This window comes from Laccaria bicolor, genomic scaffold, assembly GCF_000143565.1.
Source record: "Laccaria bicolor S238N-H82 LACBIscaffold_63 genomic scaffold, whole genome shotgun sequence".
Taxonomy (NCBI): domain Eukaryota; kingdom Fungi; phylum Basidiomycota; class Agaricomycetes; order Agaricales; family Hydnangiaceae; genus Laccaria; species Laccaria bicolor.
Window position 1 is genome coordinate 9,715 of NW_001889934.1, and position 18,512 is coordinate 28,226.

Genomic DNA, 18,512 nt, shown 5'->3' on the forward strand with positions numbered 1-18,512 from the left:
GTCTGATCTAGAGCTGGGTATCGCGTCGATTTGGATGGCTGAGCCACTCGATCCCCCGACATCGATNTGATCTGCAAATGTCTAAATCTTTCGGATTATGAATGTTATAGGATATACTTACAATCCGGCTTAAGCGGCATATGTGGAAGGAAAGAGGAGAAGAAAGGAGAATAATACGCAACGCACGTGACGGTGATGTTCTATCCCCACGCGTAGTGTTGCCGCAAAGTAAAGTGCTTTAAGCACTAAAGTGCCTTTAAAGGACTTTATGCCCATATTGGGCGCTTTAAGGTACTTTAAGGCAAGGCTGTGTTTTTGGGCAACGCCGCCTCACGCCGGCATTGTCAAATCTTGGCCGGTTGTCAGCATGCACGATGTGCGCGAACTCACCAACGTCCGTCGCGCGCACGAGCGTTTACGTTTCTCCCTCATCTGCTTCACGCGACGTGCAAGCGCAAACCTCGGGGCTGAGGCGTGTAAATCAGCTTGTACAAAACCTCTCAGCGGAATCGATCGCGCAAGGTCCCAACAATGGCGCCGCTCCCCTCACCAGTTCTACATCGTGAAGCGGACAAAAAGGTTGTCTTCGCGAAAAGTAGTCCAATGACCTGATCTTTCTGAAGAAGGTGAAAACAAATGCGAGAGCAGGCTTTCTCTGTTATCCTCGAGGGGATGAGCTCTGACCAGAGAATTTCTGACCTTGACCAGCTTACTGATTCCTGTTTTACTTAGCCAGAACTTGCATCCACTTAATATTATTATGTTCTACTATAAGTACACAGTTTGTGCTTATCTGCTGAGGGAGCAGCGAGCCTCCGTCACGACAAGAAGGCTGTGGACCGTCGACCGAAAGCGGAAATCACTTTAAAGCAACTTTAGCTTTAAAATCGGAAATAGCCGACTTTAAAGCACTTTGAACTTTGCTTTGCGGCAACACTACCCACGCGGCCAAGTTATCCAGGCTTTTATTGTCCGACGTAAACGTACGCAGACGAGACCTGCAGACGATCTTTCAAATCCGGGTGGAATTTAGACCGAAGAATTCCAAAAATGCTTGTTCCCGAATATACATGAGTGTCATGATGTCTCAAGAACCAACGCACGCACCACATCCCGCCGGGAAAACCCAGCGGAGTTCAAAGTTTAGCCACGCATTTCTTCACCATCACCACCACACCCTTGGACACAAAGACGATGGCAACTTACTGGCCCCAGTGGCTTACCCAGCCTTTTGTATCTGCCAATCAACCTCAATTCGCCCACGATGTAAGCGCCTACTATAACCCATACACTCGACTCCTTTACCGTCTTTTCAACGGCACACTAGAAGGTCCTTTCGAAATCTCTCCTCGGTTTTACATCCATGACTCGATTGATGTTGTTGCTTTGTTCGTCGTGGAGCTGAACAATCATCCCGTGTGATTTATCGAAGTTAAACCACCAGGATCCTTTATCTTGGACTCTAAACGCAAGGAGGCGGATGATCATATGCGTGACCACTTCCGCACTCTTTGCAATAGCGTTATTACGCCTAGGCTTCACGGTATTAGTGCATTTGGAACTCGTCTGGCTTTTTATGAATACGTATCCGCAACCACACGGGTCACTCCGCCTGGGATTGCACCTGATCCAGAATACATCAACGACATGGCTCCCGCTGAACGATGGACCCACGACCTCCTTGATCTCAGCGGTGCGGCTCAAATCCTCGAGGTTGTCCGGGACGTTTTGACTATGTGTGAGGATGGTGAGCAATTGAAACTCGTGATTAGCGTGAGCATCGAATTGATGCCCATTGCCTATGCGTTGATACAGGCATCGACTCTGTAGGGTGGAACAAGAACACGCAACAATCGGACAAGGCAATTTCATGAATGGACGTTGCAGGGTGTACAATACAAAGTATTGCGGGATACGCACGCGTAAAATAGCACATCTCTGCCGGTGGGGAGGTTGAAACGCCAACCATCTATCTTGTCCCATCCTCATCTCACGCGTCAATGAAACCCAAATGACACCTTATTCATCATCACACAAGCCTATCGTACGTGATGGACATATTCCGGTAATTTGAGGGTATTTCAGGCGTAGCGTCACTCGCCTTTATAACTTTGTGCTAGACGACTAGTGGTTTGAGGAGGGACTTCTGAGCTTGAAGTGATATCAACACAATGGCCAGGACACGCGTCATTTGGGCGTCTGTTCATAGACGTTTGAGCGCCTAAGGAATTTAGAAATGGTCCGCCATCGGGCCGTAATGACATTGGCTGTGTTGGTGAATGCTGGCACCCAAGGCGATGCACCAGTCGACTCTTCTCATAAAAGCCATAGGTCGGTGGCGAACGCAATGCTTCCCAACCCCAAGAAGGTACTTATGGAATGATCACTTTCTGAGTCCACGCTGACGATTATTATCACAGAACAACTCCAATCTTCATTCGGCATGTTACTCAAAATGCAGCCGCCCAGCTCGGATCCGATCCCTCTTGACGTCGTTTCGGAGATCCTCGACCACGTCGATTACAGAACCTTGAAAACCTGCGCATTTCTCTCAGCATCTATCCTCCCTCTCTGTCACGATCGCCTTTTTCGAAAAATCGATCTGACCTACATCACGACAATCAGATCATACCTCAAGCTTTATGCGGTCCTTCACCAGCGCCCGAAGATCTCCCAATACGTGAAATCTCTTCACATTCACACTGGCAATATTCACGGTTACCTGGGCTTTCCATGTGACGACCCCATTTTGTTCAATACGTTTTCTGCTGCGACAAATCTTAAACACCTTTTCGTCAATATTTCCGCCCTTGAAGCTTACCAATGGCATTCTCATGCCACAGTGGCTCTACTTTCTAGCCTTCTCTCATTGCCTGGGGTTACGTCCGTCACATTTTCTGGATGGCATGGTGGAACCCAAATTCCACACATTCCGATTTCTCTACTCGAAGTTCCGGTATCTCTAACGAGCCTTACCTTAGAAAGACTTGAATTATGGGGATGTTTGCATACCAACGAAGGCCATTTGAGGGGGAAGCCCGTCAGACCGTCTTCTATCTCCATCATCGGATGTAGCAATTTCACTTTGAAGCAGCTCTTCCAGTTATCGACAGACCCACACTCGCCGTTGGACCTCTCATCTTTGAAGAAGATGACTGTTTCTCCGGAGTCAAACTCCCACTATGACGATAAAATTACTGAGGATTTTTTTCGCCACGTATTTTATTCTCTTGAGCATCTCACTTGGAAGATTTCTTATTGTATGTTTTCCTCCATTCGTTTAATGGAGACTTTGAAATGATTAATAAATCTATAGGGTCTGGCACAAACTGTGGATATCTTGAACATGTTGACAGCCGTCATCTTATCCACCTTCGGGAGTTTAATATTGGAACTTCGTTCGCTCAGCATCCTGCAATGACGAAGGATTTGGTTTCTGCACTTTCCGTGTTCATCGGGCATATCCCAGAAACAACCTCATTCGAAAAGTTCAGTTGGTATCACCACGTCAATGATCGTTCATGGGATCGTGTCGATGAGCTGGAAAACTGGGCTCTTGATGAGTGGAAAGAGATGAGTAGAATTGTCTCCCTCCCAAGGATGGAGTACGTCAAAATGAACGTAGAGATCAATTTTTCGTACATGGATAGGAACACTGTGCTGGAGTTCGAACGGAAGGTACGCGACCTCCTTTCAAATGAAGGCCGCCTATCACACCAGATTACGTTGAATACTTCCACAAACTCTCGCTCGTATTCCCGTTCCCTCCTTACAATTAGTGCAGACCAGCGAACAGAAAACGGGTCGATGGAAGGACAAGCTCAGATGGAAAGGGAATCTGTAGGGGAACAAACGAGGGTTAAGTGGTCCGTTACTAAACGGCTCAAGCGATTTTTTCTTTCTTCCTCTCTTTTCAGAAAGAAAGGTCCTAGGTAGATTTCAAAAATCTTACAATTCTCGAAATTAGACGATTTATGAATCTGATTGTCCTAGCGGAGAAAGTGAGTCAAGGATTCTCTATGGGACGTGTTTATTGACTGTGATTCACAATGTTCATGATCGCTAGTCCAGTCAATGCACTCGGTTATCTTCGTCTTTCGGTAAAGGGCCTGAAAGTATAATTTTTAGAAGGGGAAACAGAAAGTCAAAGCAGTTTCCGCACCTTTTTTCAAGATGTAGGGGGACACGGGCGGTGTCTGACCCTCGAGGCTGACAACATTCGTCGAGTTTCCCACCATTGTAAAAGCCTGAGGCTTGGTGAGGTTCAAATGAAAAGATTGCAGGAATGGCATTTCACCTGGCAGTGGTCGCTCTGCCATCGCAAAACAGTCACGATCGCACAGATACCTATCTCAGGCATAGATGTATTTGATTCTGGCGACCTGACGAAGCACGTCTAAATTTTCTTGAGAGCCAATAGTGTTACCAAGTTTGACGAAGAGAGCTCGCTTCCCGATTGAGTAGGTTGCTTGATTCGAGGACACTGTCCCAGAACCCGTAATGTCGAAATTAACCGAATACTCTAGGATGACCTCTTGCCACCTCGGGTAGACCTAAGAAATCACTTTGAGCTGCCGCGATTTACAAGATCAAGACTCCCCTTTGTTCAAGAACAATCTGGAAAGGACTTCGTGCCAATTACGACGTGCAGACACTGCTTGGACACCGTACTGCAGAGGCAGAGGTGCCACTGCCAGTCAGGTTATTGTTGAGTTTTTCGTTGATATTCCGGACTTGTTTTAGAAAAGTGACGGTACGATTTTACGATGTCTCGATACCTGGAAGCTTGGTGAGCCATTGATGATTGAAGAGGCAAAGCGAAATCATGATGAGATGCAATGCAGCTGCATGTTTGGTTTTTCAAGCGAATCCAAACAGACCGTTTTTTCTGATCCGCAATCCACCAACAATCTAGACGATCCGAGACCCGAGTTCAAACTGCGTAAAGCGCAATCTCAGTTCAAATCTATGCAAAAGTACGGGAAGCATAGAGAGAAGGAGAAGGTTGCACGCCGAATGTAGCAGCTTGCGTCTCCGACAGCACCGACCAATATGCTAAGGCGTAATCTGTAGTTGTTGCCGTGGACAGAGATTTTGACAAGTGGAGTGTTAACACTGTTGAGACCCAAGGTATATCAGTGAGTACACTATCAACGATGTGGAGACGACTTAGGCCGTTCCTGAAACTCACCGGCCGTAACCCAGGTATTCCATGGACTGCTCAAATCATTCACGTCATCACACAGCTCTGTCACTATCCCGAACTGATACACACCATCACATGAAACTACACAGCTGCATTTGACCCCAGTCCTCTCCAACCAACCCATAAATCAGACAACCAAAAGATCAAGGTGAGTACGTCTTTTGACGCCATGCAACAAAACACGGCATTCAAGTTCATTCCAGGGTAGTGCGAGTCTTTGCTACCACAATACGAATTGGGAATTACGGTTCCCGTGCCATCCTTCATGCAGGACGACAGGGTCTATGTTTTTCTGGTCATTGTTATCCGAGCTACAAGCACCTTTTCCGAGTTATAGGAGGACATTTCTGCTTCTCTCTTGGTCGTCGAAGTCATAATCCCAACGGCTCCGCGACGTAGACCAGTGCGGATCAAGAATGTGCGCTTTCGACACTTCGTTTGCTGCCCTGTTTAGCATGCCATGTCAAGCTCGTCATTTTTGAATCGACGAGGAGGCTGAGGTGTTGACGTCATCACAAAATCCGAATCATCGTTTGGAATATCATGTAGAAGATTCACCACAGCCGTTCTGGCCATTGGACGTTGAACCTGATTCGCTAGCCCTCCCTTTCGTTCTCCGGAATTCGGATCATATAACGCTTATTTCCATTGTCCACAGCCAAGGCGGGGAGTGGCCACACTCCGTGGCCCCGATGTGGCTGCTTCAACAAAGTCACGTTACCAACTTGCATGGCCATCAATATATTATATAAATTCAACCAATCTCTTCCGCCAATTTGTGGCATCTTTCCTTCATCCATCTCATTCCCCGCGCAGTGCGCCCCTGGTCTCTCTACCCTGCCTCCCCAGATTTTGCTACGCACCCATTGATTCGATTCTCATTTGACGCGCTTTTGAGTCATGGCAGGCGATGGCTTGGTGGAGAGACCACGCAGAGGACATCCGAACGCGGCTCCAAGGTACCGACTTTTTGTTCAGAATCCTGTCTCCTCTCACATCTTTCCGTCAGCGAAGCAGATGCAAGGAGTCGGACCGACAAGGCGGCGAACTTTTGGAAACTCTTTTCCTTGGGTCAGGAGTCAGTGCTTCGCCCTCTATGTCCCGTGAAATGCCACTCACCGTCATCAATAGTATAACAGGAATCACGGGTGGCAATTTCTCAGAGGGACAAGCCGTCGCAGGAACGACGGTCAACAGTACAACCCACTCCTTCCCGGGCGCGGACAACGCTACTTTCATTCCCCATCACTCGTTACATATTTATGATTTCAATGCATCGGAAACCTCACCCTCTCAATCAAGTGCTTGCACTGAAGATTTCCCCACTGTTGTGCAACAGGTGGCGTCCTCGTCCGAAGACCAGTACGTTTTTATCGACGAGGAGCCGCCCTCGCCACACGAGGGTGATACTGACAGTGACAGCCTTGCTACCTCGCTCGACTTCTCCCAGTATATTACCTTCAACCCATTCTTTGATGACCCGATTACCCCCCCTACCGTCAAAACTCCGGAAGCTCTGCCGACCCGTCGTCGTGTGCCTTTGACGCCCACGCAACCATCGGAATCACCTCAGCATAGGAACGAAGCGCCAAACCTCCAGCGAGAGGAGGTTTACTTTCCATCTCCAGGCGCTGTTCTTTTCACCAATTATACACAAACCTATGGCTCGAATGTCCATAACACGCTTGAGCCTCCACGACTCATGCCACCTAATGTTCCGAGGCTTCAGGCTTCACCGCCCTCTTCCAGCTTCACGTTCAGCATGGCGCGTGGTGGAGGTCCTGTGACCTACTCCAACTCACGACTTGTGGAAGACCACGACTCGTTCCTACTCCCTGCGTCCACGTTCGAGTCCACTAATCAGGCCGCGTACGACGACTCATTCCCACTCCCCGCGTCCACGTCCGAGTCCACTAATCAGGCCACGTACCACGACTTTTCAGTGGTTCCCGTATTCATGCCCGTACCAGGCGGCGGCCATGTGGAGTACCTAGATTCGTTCCCACAGCCCGCATCCACGTCGACAAATGAAGCGACGCGATACGACGTCGAACAAGACATCTTACCGGCCCCACGACCCATGATACCCTACAGTGTGTTAAATGTTCACACCATACCCCCTTCCTCTGCATTCACCTTCCGGATGGCGCCTGACGGAAGCTTCGTAATGCCCAACTTCTCCAATTCAGGTCAATTCCCCCAATCCACATGGAGTCGAGAAACGCGTGACGACATCGAAAAATATAACCTCGCTCTATTCGGTCAAACATGGTCCCCACGAATTTATTGCCGCTGGGGAGGCCAATGTTTTGAGATGCTTGAACATTCGGAGGAGGCGATTCAGGAACACATCAAAAGCCAGCACAACGTCAACCTCAAAGGCAATCACAGCTTGCTTTGCCTGTGGGATGGGACGTGCAAAGCACGAGTGAGAGGCGTATCGGCAAGCGAGATGGCTCGCCACATCGACACCACAGATGGTCACCCCATGTCGCTTGTTGCATCTGACTTTACGGGTTGGGCAAAGCGTGTAAACGCGTGCACATTGTGTTCGAAGGCATTTCCCCGCTTAGATTCGCTCAATAGGCATTTGAAGGCGAATCATGGCGTGTACCCTGAGGTAAAGAAGCCCAAGAAACAGACGCTTGCTGGCAAGCCTCGAAAGACCCATCGTAGAACCGCCTGAGTTCGATGCTCCTACACGTCTATTATTACTAAGGTAAGTTTTGTCTAATTATTGTATGATATCGCCAGCATCACCGCTACCACCGTCATTATATCTACGCATCATTCATCCTGTAGCCATCGTCATCATTTATACAGATCACTGTCATTTATACCAATCACTGTCATCTATACCAATCACCGTCATTATGTAGAATCCTTGTTATAGCATCGAATTATTCTCATTATCGGTCAATCTTTTTCGAATCATGTTCAGGTTGAAGCTCATCATCAAGGTAGCGGCCAGTGGATGCGCCCTTGTCGCTTCAATGCTGACCATTTGGAATTGATTTTTACTTGGGAAGGCCCTTTCTTTTGCGCAGAGGAGGGAATTGATCCTCGACGTCCATTTCTGGCTGACTTTTGAGTCAGAGTACTCGAGTCTTGAGCTCTTTATTGCCGCGATAGTCAGTCAGAGCTTCGATATCGATCCGAAATCGTAACCGCCAAAGCTCTCCAAACCCGGCGTCTGAAATTAACGTACCCGCTAGACTGCCGTCCATGAAGCAAAAATTGACCCCGACGTCGAGAAATAAGCCCAATATTTTTAAATTTCGCAAACGCAAGTAGGTGAATATCCCTCGGGACAGGATCAGGCGCCTCAAGAATAAAAAATGCCGACTTTGATGAAAGTGTTCATGATTCATACGCGTACTCTTACATGTGGTCTATTTTTATCCAACCTAAGCCTTCTGTCTTTCTTTTCGTTCTTGACACTTTTCTAGTCTTCCTGATTTCCTATTTTTACCCTCAAGGACGAGAGCTTGTGATTCACAAAACGTATATAAAGGTGTCCTTCTACCTTTCGATATTCTTCAATTCCGCCCACCCTTGCATGCATGCCTTGTCACTTCGGCTACATTCTGCGTTGTCTTTTTGCGTTAAACTATCGTTCTTTCGCACTGACTCCTCTCCGGTGACGCCTTCATGTGTTTTTCTGCGTGGCTACAGCAGCATTCCGTGCTTTAAAGCACCCGAGCCGCTCATCGCACCACCCACGGTAAATGCACTGGATGATCATCCGAAATAGTGCACCTCAACTGCCCGTATCCGATCCAACTGATCCGTCTCAACATTACTTGTAAGTAAAGAACGCATCCCAAGCGACCATGCCGACTCACATAAATGCCAAGAACCCTCTCCTCGTCAAGCAACACGCCATCGAACGCATAACGCTCCTTTGACTCCGTAACCACATACGGCAAACAGGACGACACCTCCTCCGCAAACGCAAACGCAGGATCTATCGTCGTGCTCGACGTGCAGACCATCCTTCGATCCTCCTCTGTCATGTACGCCTTCACACCCTCCATCAGCGCGACGCGCACGCTGTGCGGATTGAAATCAAACACGTAATATTCTGACGGTGAGCTCGGCGCGTCCTCCATTATCGAGACGCACCGCTGTCCCGAGGTCGTCGTTATCCATCGCGTGGGGAGTCCATCTGCGGGCAACCACCGCGATATGTTTGGACCCCACTGACTCCATGGCACGGCCGTGGCTGGCGCGGATCGGAAAAGCTCGAGTAGGGCACTCCGGTGGATGAGAAAGGTAAATGTGTGTCCAAACTGCATCATGGCTAGGTGGTGCTGCATTCCCACCCGTGGCTGTACGCGCATATTGAATATGACAATGGCGTCGTTCGCCGAGGGGTGGAATGGGCGTGTGGACCTGTTCCCGCCCATGGGGCTAGGTTCCCCCCTACAGGAAATATTTGAAATCATCTCTCCTGGCACGAGCTGTGGAAGGGAGAGGACGCAGCGCGGGGACAGTGGCGCGATGCTGCCTGGCGACGACGGGATCTCCCAAAACTCAAGAGTGCCGTTCTGGGTGTTTGGAAAGACGACAACGGACTCGGAGAGAAATATAAGGCCTGAGTACGTGTGGTACTGAGCCACCAGCGACTGTTGTTACGGATGAGACGAGTGCGCTGAGGATGAAGACCGGAAACGCACCATTTTCAGCCTGCCAGTCTTCCACTCGTATATGAACACTCTGTCGTCCGGTCTCGATGGGTTGTTGTAATGGGCGAGGACCAGGACGAGGTTCTCACCGACGATCTCGATGCCAACGGCTGGTCGCTGCTCAAAGCGAGAGGTGGTGACGGAGATTCTGGGTTCTCGTGCAAGGGGGTGTGGTTCGCCCGTTGAGAACTTGAAGAAAACGAGACATATCTCGTACGTCTCTGGGTTTGATCCACATATCAGAGACCTATCAACTCATCAAAGCCAGGCTCGCGAGTAAGAAATAAAGGAGAAAAGACGGCAAAACTCACGTCGTGATGACGGCGAGCAAATCATGCTCGTACACAGACAAGCCCATGTCGATGATGCGGCGATCGACGCTGATTGTCCTCCAGACGCTCTTCTCCTCTGATGATGTGGGAAGTTCGACATAGTGCAGCTCTAATCGCGCGTAATTCCCGAGAAGATAAATGCCCCCTGTGAGATCATAGATTCCAGAAGGGCTGTGGGCGACCGGGATGGTCAGGGTGAACTTTGGCTCGAGTATCTTCCACGCCTCGCTGCCCTGTCTGAGCAAGGCCAGCCGTTCCGAGAGGCTCAATGGGCAATTTGGGTTGTCGTCAGCGCTGGCTGCGTGGAGTGCGCACTGATACTGGATGATTACTGAGCGCTGGATGATGTCGTGGAGGATCTTGCACGTTAACTGGCATGAAAGGAGATCTGGTGGATTTATGTGCAAACATATCCGGACGATGAGCTCTGTTGGTAAGTCGAGGATCTCCATCGGCGTCGTGATGGTTCGGAATGTGTCATGGGACTGAGTGACGGATCGCGCGTAAACAGATGATCGGTAACTTTCTATCTACTACTCTTTATCTAGTTAATAATATTCACCCTCGCAGCCCATCTTTATCATATACATAGTCCGCATAACGAGGAAGCCATATCCTTTCGTGTCCTCTTTCCCTCACTACGTTCGTCAATTGCTCCGACCCAAGGCCAACTGCCCAATCCACCTGGGCAACACCCTCCTTCACAGCCTGCTCAGCAACCGCAGCAGCAACCTCAAAATTGACCTCTGGAGCTTCTCCAAAGTCAGGCAAGAGCGCCTCGCCGTTATACTCGTATTCCTCCCCTTTCTCCTCAGCTCTGCGCGCAAGAGTGATGGCAGGCGACAGAGCAGCCAGACGACGTGCTCCTGCGATCAACATCGTGTCCGTCATCTGCCGTGATTGTGAGAGGATGGCGCCAAATCCCAGGCCAGGGTAGATGAGGGCGTTGTTGCACTCCGCGATCCTGAAATAATTCCATCAGATCTCCAAAGTCGTTTGGAAAGAGGGATAATCATTCACCTAAACTCTTTCTTCTTCCCATCAACCTCCAGATGAACACTATCAAAGGGACTCCCGGTAGCCACCAGAGCCCTACCCTTTGTCCAACGCATGATGTTCTCTGGGGTAGCTTCCACCAGCCTGCTAGGATTCGACAGCGGGGTGATGATGGGCCTCGCACCAGGATCCTCCGCCTGTAAAGCAGCCGCCATAGCCTTGACGACATCCTCCGTAAACGCCCCAGCAGCAGTCGAACACCCAATCAGAACGGTGGGTTTAACCCGCTTGACAACCTCCAGCAACCCGATCGTCTTCTCCCTCCCACCAACCACCAGTTCCTCCCAATACTCAGATTCAGGCCGGATGAACTCTCTTCTCTCCGCAGAGTCTGTCTGTGAGAGTAGAGCTGTACCGGAATCGAAGAGCAGCCCCTGACGATCGACCAACCAGAACCGTTGATTCGCCTCAGCTCGCGATACGCCGTCATCAGCTACCATCGCGTCGCGCAGCTGTACTGCAATTCCCATGCCTGCTGATCCAGCGCCGAGGATCACGTATCGCTGGTCAGAAAGCCGTTTTCCTTGCCCGCTTTTTGAGGAGCGGCTGGAGATACCGATGGCTGCGAGGATACAGGCGAGAGTGACAGCACCTGTTCCTTGGCTGGAGGAGGATTCGGGGGTCAGCGCTCGTAAAGGGAGGAAAGAGGGAGATGCGTACATATCGTCGTTGAACGCAGCGTGGGACTCCCGGTATCTGTCTAGGAGACGATGTGCGTTGGTCACTCCGAAGTCTTCAAAGTGGAGGAGGCTGTGAGGGTGACACTTTCGAACGAGTTGGACAAACCTGGGGAGGGCTGGTTGTTAGTGCCTGGAATGAAATGGTTTAACGGCAACGCACTTGTCAATGAAGTTATCATATTCTTCTCCACGGATGCGCTTGGATGGCCATCCCTTGATGGTGATTAGCAGCGGCGGACCTAGGTGAAGCGGACTACTCACCACGTAAAGAGGGTCGTTCAAGAGTTCCTCGTTATTTGTCCCAACGTCTAGAACCACGCTGACTGAGCGTGAAGGATCCAACCCACCCACGAGACTGTTTCATCATCAGTGGAGAGACAGATTCTAGTGGAGGGACCGACATACGTATACATGACAGATTTGGCCGTAGAAATCTGGAGAAGGAGTCAAAGACTCGCTCAAGACCCAGTAACGTAGCACTCACGCCTATTCCCTGGAGTGAAAGCCATCAGACAGATTACACGACTTATCGATGATCACTTACCCCAACGCCCTGATCTCCAATCCCAAGAATGGCTTCAGAGTCCGTGCAAACGAACAAATCAATGTCCCTCCCCTCCGTCTGTTCCAAGAAATCCTCCTCCATCCTCTCCTGAGAAGGGAACGTCAAATACAACCCCTCACTCCTCCGAAACAAATGCGAATAATTTGCGATGGCTTCCGCCTAACAGAAATCAGTAAAAAACCAGTCAACAAAATCCACCACCAGGCACTCACCTCCGTAGGGGTATAAATGACCGGAACGAGCTCCTTCAAGTGCCTCGCCAACAACGAATAATACAACGTCCAATTCTGGTCCTTCAGGCTCTGCAAGAACGTGTTCTTGCGTATCGCCGAATCACGGGAAGTGAGCTGTTCGTAGGCTCTCTCGCATTGCTCGTCGAGGGTATTGGTGCGATATGGGAGACGGCCGATCAATCCAAACGCTGTGCGCTCGTTGGCTGGGAACCCGGCGCCTTTGTTGAAGCGCGGGGAGGTTAGGAGGGAGTCTCCGCGTAGAGCGAGTTGGAGAGGGGGTTTGTTGGTGACTTGGGACATGGTGGTTGTGGAGGAGCACGGCAGGCTGCTGCGATGGGGTTGAGATAAGCTGCTTCGGGGTGATCAGATCTCATCTCGCGTTGATCGGGAATTCTGAGCGCTTTCGGGTGGGGAGGCGCTGTGGTAACGAATGATTGTGAGTTTTCTGCCTAGGAGCATAATTATGAGCTGGAGTTCAGAAAAGTCTGCCAGCGCACCAGGACGAAGTATGTCATAGAGGGGGTTGAGTGAGTGAGTTGCTCATGATATTTTCCATTCTGGCAATCCGAAATGGCTGTTGCAAGGAGTCATAGACATTCAATATAAGAGATTGAGGAGGAGTTGCGTGAAAGCAAGAAAAAAAACGTGGCAAGAATGGTCTCAAATTTGTTTATGTAAAGTTTCAGCGCAATTAGACCTCCGCCTCTGGATTCATAACCATCTACCAACATCTTTTTCAGGCGTCTGTTGAAACGAATCCTTCGTCAAATTTTGGGTTAGTATGATATTCTACAATTGCACATAAACTGACACTTTACCACATTCTCTGACACAACAGATGGAAAGTACCGCTAAAAACGGACGAGTTTGCTTCAACTTCTGGGATAGGATGAACCACCATTCAATGTAAGTTCGTCATGCTATTTGTATCTGATTCTCACTCCAGCAATCCAGGTAGAAATCCGAAAGGACTCTGCCGAGCCGGGTTCATATGGACCGTGAGGATACACATCCGAGTCGGCGCTTGGACCCTTTGACCCCCCAGTCGACTCCGAACGAACTTAGCGCCGACTTCTTTCAAGCGACTGCAAGGGCTTAGAGCAGGCGTGAGGATGCACCACGACTTCAGAATGAATTGCCATGATGACTCAGAAATAAAGTACGCCCATCTCGTCTTACCATCCATCATCATTTCAACATCGTCGACGGACGAAGAGTATGCTGAATTAAGAAGATAGGACAGCACTGAAACTGCGTCGAATTACCGAGGTCTCATCAAACGAGCATCGGAGAAGAGTGGCGCTTGGCTGGCTAAGCGGCGTCCTGCTCCACCTGGCGCGGTCCGGTCCAACCATTTGGCTATGTTGCGGAGGTGCAGTACACAGAAGAGCAGATGTCGCTCCGCCAGTGTTGACGAGGAATAGAAGGGGGGCGATCGCTGCTCCGATGGCTGACATGAAACAGTACTTTAAAGAAGTTCTCTTTCGATAAGTCAGCCACACGCCCGCCATCTTTTTGCTTTCCACCGTAATTATTTTCCCCTTCAGAAATAACGCCTGTCTGATCATATTTGTAGGGAACATTATCTCATAATGCCCAGAGCACACAACGTTCTTCCCATCATCTCGGCTAGCAAGCGTTCTTCCCGAGATCTAGAGTCGCGGCGGTGGTACAACAGTCGACTGCCGGTCTCTAAACTCTTTCCAGACCTCCTAGAACCCCTCTTCATTCTCGCCTCGATCGACCCCAATGAACACTGGACCTCATTCACCGCCCTATCCATCTCCCAAGTTTGCCATTCTTGGCGCTTCATCGCCCTCTCACTTCCAATCCTCTGGGCAAATCTCGTAGACTTTGAGGAGCGTTCGGAAACTTGGAACCTCGAGATGCTTCGAAGATCTGATACCTATGCAATCGATCTCAGCCGTAGAGACTTCGTTCCCCGGGCGGAGAACATCATTTCCAAAGAACTCGACCACCTTGCAAGGTTGCGCACCTACCGNGTCATGTTTGATTCGACGTCTCAGGAAACGCTGATCACCAAACTATCGAACGAGGCTCCGCAGCTTGTTCACCTCGATATCAGCTACAGCGGTACCTCGGTTGGTGGAAGACTGGAGTTCCCTTCATCGCTCCTCGGTGACGATGCACCCTTGCTGCGTCAATTGGAGTTAACAAGGTGCACCGTCGACCTCACTTCTCCAGTCCTCAGAAACCTCTCTACCCTCTCTATTCGCAACGTTGACACGGCGATTGCCCCTACTTTGTCGCAATGGATCGGCGCTCTGAGAAGGCTGCCTGAGCTGACAATCCTTTCGATTCAGGATTCCTTCTCTCCTCTTCCCCGATCCCTCGCCCATCCCTCCCCATCCAAGAGTCCCGTGGAGCTTCCGTACCTCTCTGAATTATATCTGGATGGCCATATCTCAAATGTAGCGCTTCTCCTCCGTGATCTCGCCTTCCCGATGCATTGCGGCATGATGCTATCCTGCACAGAAGCAGAACCTGGACCGCTCTTCGATATCGTACGAGAAGCATTTTCCCAGAGGATCAACCGGGCGCGGCCTCTCAACCACAACATCCATTCTTTGTTCATCTACGCGAAAGGGACCAGTCTATCGATCTCCAACGAACCAAACGAGTACGAAACGACGGGACGATTACCAGAAGAACCGAATCCTTACCTCTATCTCGACCTTCATTCCGCGTCCAGTCCAAACGGATGGGCCGAACTCCTTCCACCTCTCCTCTCCGCAATGGACGACACATTTTCCAAGGTCACCTCCCTCGAACTCGAACTCCCAGCCATCCCCCCCGCATTGATGCTCAGTCTTTCAAAAGCGATCCGGTTAACGACTTTGATGAATCTATCAGGAGCCATGTCCAAAAAACTACTCGCCGTTCTCCAGAAACCGTATCCTTTGCCATTGAACGGAGGAATCGAGATCGTCCCGACCTTTCTCCTACCAGCTCTACACACCATCCTATTCACTGAGGACAGCTCAATGTGGGGCCCCGCTTATCGAGTCTTCCAGTCGTTTTTGCGCTGGCGGAGAAATGGGGATGCCCCTCTCAAGAGAATTGTTTTTCGTAAATGTTCGGTTTTGCGAGATACGATGGAAAGCTTGGAGTGGGATGGCGTAGAGGTAGATTATGATCCCGAGGGGGTAAGATGGCAAACGTTGTAGTAGCGAATGATGAGAATAAAAGCTGGAAATAGGTACAAAAAGCATAAATTGAGAATATTTTGTTGGCCAATGAATGGTCCTGAACACTTCTTGGTCAAAATTGCGGAACTCAACAAAATAAAACAATGATGAGAGTGGGATTCGAACCCACGCCCCGGAGGACCAGATATATCGGACATCAAATGTCCTGGTCCTTAGTCTGGCGCCTTAGACCGCTCGGCCATCTCACCACGGATATTGTTGACTACCTTTTCATCTTAGCAAGTTATTGCATTGCCCTGATCCCATTGTCGAAGAAACAGTCGAACTAATCAAGCAACGATTGGTGAGGTTCGTAATCGCTTTACTTTTTTTTAAAATCCTCAGACCGGAGAGATGACGTTTTTTCTGAGCGAATTTGTTGCAGATGACAACATTTCCTAATTTTCTCCAAATTTTCTGTGTCCCAAGCCAAACTTACGGTATTCATTGAGTCATCGTGGCGCCTTTTGACGTTTTTCCGTTCGTATATATTCTCGGAGCCTCAGAAAATTACACGCACGCAAGGCGACTTCATCGGACTACTACTTATCATGAACAAAGCTTCCAGTAGCCTAGGTGCATTACAATTTTTTTCAAATTGTCAACTCTTCGAGATCCCTCAGAAAGTTGAAGGCGTTTTCAAGATTATTGAATTTCTGATGTGTAGATGCTAACTTACCAGCCGAGACTTCCCCTCTATTTTCCAAGAAACATCACTGGTGGCTAAATTTACAACAATCTTGGTCCATACTACATCCTGAAATAATGAAGCTCTCCGCTGGTTGCCGATCGCGCGCCGGGTGTGGTTCTTGCGTCGCCCCCTTCCCCGATGGACGAGGCTTCCAACTCAGAAAACATTTATTCAAACGCAAAGGCGAGCAGTAGCAAGGCAGCCGTCGCCTCGAGCTCAAAAGTTCAACTACTTATCCTTAATCAATAATGGGAGTGTCGCCAGAGATCATCTGGCCTCTGAGCGCACCTTTCTCGCCTACGTCAGAACGAGTTTAGGAATCGCACCCTCGGGTATTGGTACGTCTTGTAATTTATCAAACGAATTGGGTCTGATCGCAGGAAAATTTATGGTGTAGCGCTCATGCAGTTCTTCAATCTTGGAACAAAAGTTAGGAGGTTCTCTCAGCCGCTTGGAGCCATAACGATAGCAATGGCGTTCGCTGTCCTTGTTCTCGGTAATTCCACCACTCCACTTGAACTACGAGATGCTCATCTCAAGTTTGTGGTGCAACTCACAGGTATCCGACGATATTTTTCCATCCAGAAGGAATTGCCTCACGGACGCTTCCCCGTTTCGAAAGTGGGAATTGCGCTCATGTCCTTCATGCTTGGTTCCCTCATAACAGCGACTTTCGGCATGTTAGTAACAGATCGAGTAAGAAGCAAGTAGATGTCTGTTTATCTGTGTAATATGAAAGTTATCGAGTCGTTGGTTATATCTGTAACGCTTCAGGACAGATTTCTTACGTCGGGTACAAGAACAAAAAAATTCTGCAATTTTGAAATGACTACAATGAAAGTGACCAAGAGATTATGATTGAAGCCATCGCTGATTATTGGATGAACAAAAACTTGAAGATGGGGCGCAAGGCGAGAAAACCCGTCATAAGTTATCTTTCACTGAGGCCCAACCACCGCAAACGCAAACGCATTTTGACGCATAAACTCGGAATCCTTGATCAATTGTTCAATATCATGGGAAGATCTCCTTCGGAGGTCTCTGCGGGCACACCTACAAGTCGTAACCTTCACCAAATATGGCTGGACAAGGGGAAAACCGGGGTTCTTTCAATTCTTCATATCCCCCTAACAGAAAGAAGGGAAATCAGTGGATTGGATAGAGGTCATATACACAAAAAGAACATTGTACAACGCGGCTCAAAATTTAAATATACTCAACGGATATCTGTCCCAGAGAGACTCGAACTCTCGATCTTCCGATCACGCATTTCGCTAACAGTCGGACGCCGTAACCAACTAAGCCATGGGACAAGCTGCAGAGATGTCGCATTGATTGGTGATAGGATGCTGTCGATCCGTCCTGTTTTATTGATGCTCGGATTGCAAGGGTCGATCTTTTGACGCTTGATTGAATACGCGTCACATTACCGCAAATTTTAATTTTACAAAGTAAACTAGCGGCGAACGGAATTATTCAAAGACCACCCTTGAAAATTTGTCGTGTTCTCTTGTCGAGGAGTTGAGTTGTCAGACTCTGAAGACGTTGTGAACACCTCAGAATTCAGGGAGCGTACGGATCCAGCATCTGCCAGGGTAATATCTAACGATGGTCGCGTGGAAGCGGGGTTTTGGATTTGGAGAGTCGGCATCCCCCTCATCGCGGGCTGTTGAAGCGTATTATTCGCCACCACCACGGCCTGTGCCCGGGCAAGCGTGGTTGCATGCACATAGCCATCCCACCAGATAACTACGCAGCTAACGAGTAGAAAAAGTGCCGCGAGCTCGACTAGAATGCGTCAATTTCAAAGGAAAGATCGACATTCTAAAAAGACGGACGTGGGATAGATACG

At 49.3% G+C, this 18,512-nt stretch overlaps 10 protein-coding genes across 10 annotated transcripts in view; 6 read left to right on the forward strand and 4 right to left on the reverse strand.

Annotated features, from left to right (window-relative positions):
* Positions 1–268: 268 nt before the first annotated feature.
* LACBIDRAFT_314668 (uncharacterized protein) lies at positions 269–769 on the forward strand (the record flags this gene model as incomplete). The annotated part of the gene is given in 2 exon segments (XM_001889125.1): positions 269–652; positions 671–769. 1 exon segment carries the CDS (start codon positions 269–271, stop codon positions 605–607), a length of 339 nt encoding a protein of 112 aa, XP_001889160.1. The 3' UTR covers positions 608–652; positions 671–769.
* Positions 770–1,194: 425 nt separating this feature from the next.
* Positions 1,195–1,830, forward strand: LACBIDRAFT_314669 (uncharacterized protein; the record flags this gene model as incomplete). Its single annotated transcript, XM_001889126.1, has 2 exons — positions 1,195–1,330; positions 1,433–1,830. 2 exons carry the CDS (start codon positions 1,195–1,197, stop codon positions 1,828–1,830), a joined length of 534 nt encoding a protein of 177 aa, XP_001889161.1.
* Positions 1,831–2,443: 613 nt separating this feature from the next.
* Positions 2,444–3,936, forward strand: LACBIDRAFT_314670 (uncharacterized protein; the record flags this gene model as incomplete). The annotated part of the gene is made up of 2 exons (XM_001889127.1): positions 2,444–3,260; positions 3,317–3,936. 2 exons carry the CDS (start codon positions 2,444–2,446, stop codon positions 3,934–3,936), a joined length of 1,437 nt encoding a protein of 478 aa, XP_001889162.1.
* Positions 3,937–4,352: 416 nt separating this feature from the next.
* LACBIDRAFT_334367 (uncharacterized protein) lies at positions 4,353–5,278 on the reverse strand (the record flags this gene model as incomplete). Its single annotated transcript, XM_001889166.1, has 5 exons — positions 4,353–4,553; positions 4,881–4,938; positions 4,981–5,115; positions 5,192–5,217; positions 5,276–5,278. The coding sequence occupies 5 exons, from the start codon at positions 5,276–5,278 to the stop codon at positions 4,353–4,355; spliced, it is 423 nt and encodes a 140-aa protein (XP_001889201.1).
* An 838-nt stretch (positions 5,279–6,116) lies between these two features.
* LACBIDRAFT_334368 (uncharacterized protein) lies at positions 6,117–7,892 on the forward strand (the record flags this gene model as incomplete). The annotated part of the gene is made up of 1 exon (XM_001889128.1): positions 6,117–7,892. One exon carries the CDS (start codon positions 6,117–6,119, stop codon positions 7,890–7,892), a length of 1,776 nt encoding a protein of 591 aa, XP_001889163.1.
* Positions 7,893–8,947: 1,055 nt separating this feature from the next.
* LACBIDRAFT_314672 (uncharacterized protein) lies at positions 8,948–10,678 on the reverse strand (the record flags this gene model as incomplete). The annotated part of the gene is made up of 4 exons (XM_001889167.1): positions 8,948–8,989; positions 9,052–9,834; positions 9,886–10,141; positions 10,206–10,678. The coding sequence occupies 4 exons, from the start codon at positions 10,676–10,678 to the stop codon at positions 8,948–8,950; spliced, it is 1,554 nt and encodes a 517-aa protein (XP_001889202.1).
* Positions 10,679–10,784: 106 nt separating this feature from the next.
* Positions 10,785–13,060, reverse strand: LACBIDRAFT_240874 (uncharacterized protein; the record flags this gene model as incomplete). Its single annotated transcript, XM_001889168.1, has 8 exons — positions 10,785–11,190; positions 11,253–11,885; positions 11,943–12,068; positions 12,123–12,175; positions 12,224–12,317; positions 12,368–12,396; positions 12,507–12,686; positions 12,740–13,060. The coding sequence occupies 8 exons, from the start codon at positions 13,058–13,060 to the stop codon at positions 10,785–10,787; spliced, it is 1,842 nt and encodes a 613-aa protein (XP_001889203.1).
* Positions 13,061–14,352: 1,292 nt separating this feature from the next.
* On the forward strand, positions 14,353–15,948 carry LACBIDRAFT_314674 (uncharacterized protein; the record flags this gene model as incomplete). Its single annotated transcript, XM_001889129.1, has 1 exon — positions 14,353–15,948. The coding sequence occupies one exon, from the start codon at positions 14,353–14,355 to the stop codon at positions 15,946–15,948; it is 1,596 nt and encodes a 531-aa protein (XP_001889164.1).
* Positions 15,949–16,892: 944 nt separating this feature from the next.
* Positions 16,893–17,356, forward strand: LACBIDRAFT_148470 (uncharacterized protein; the record flags this gene model as incomplete). The annotated part of the gene is made up of 2 exons (XM_001889130.1): positions 16,893–16,998; positions 17,058–17,356. Coding segments are annotated over 2 exons (405 nt in total), but the record flags the coding sequence as incomplete, so codon positions are not given.
* Positions 17,357–18,116: 760 nt separating this feature from the next.
* Positions 18,117–18,512, reverse strand: part of LACBIDRAFT_334373 (uncharacterized protein) — a gene marked incomplete at both ends in the record, with an annotated part of 832 nt that continues 436 nt past the window's right edge. The window contains one exon of the mRNA XM_001889169.1: positions 18,117–18,448. Within this exon, the coding sequence (XP_001889204.1) occupies positions 18,117–18,448 (332 nt within the window). The remainder of the gene's footprint in view (positions 18,449–18,512) is intronic.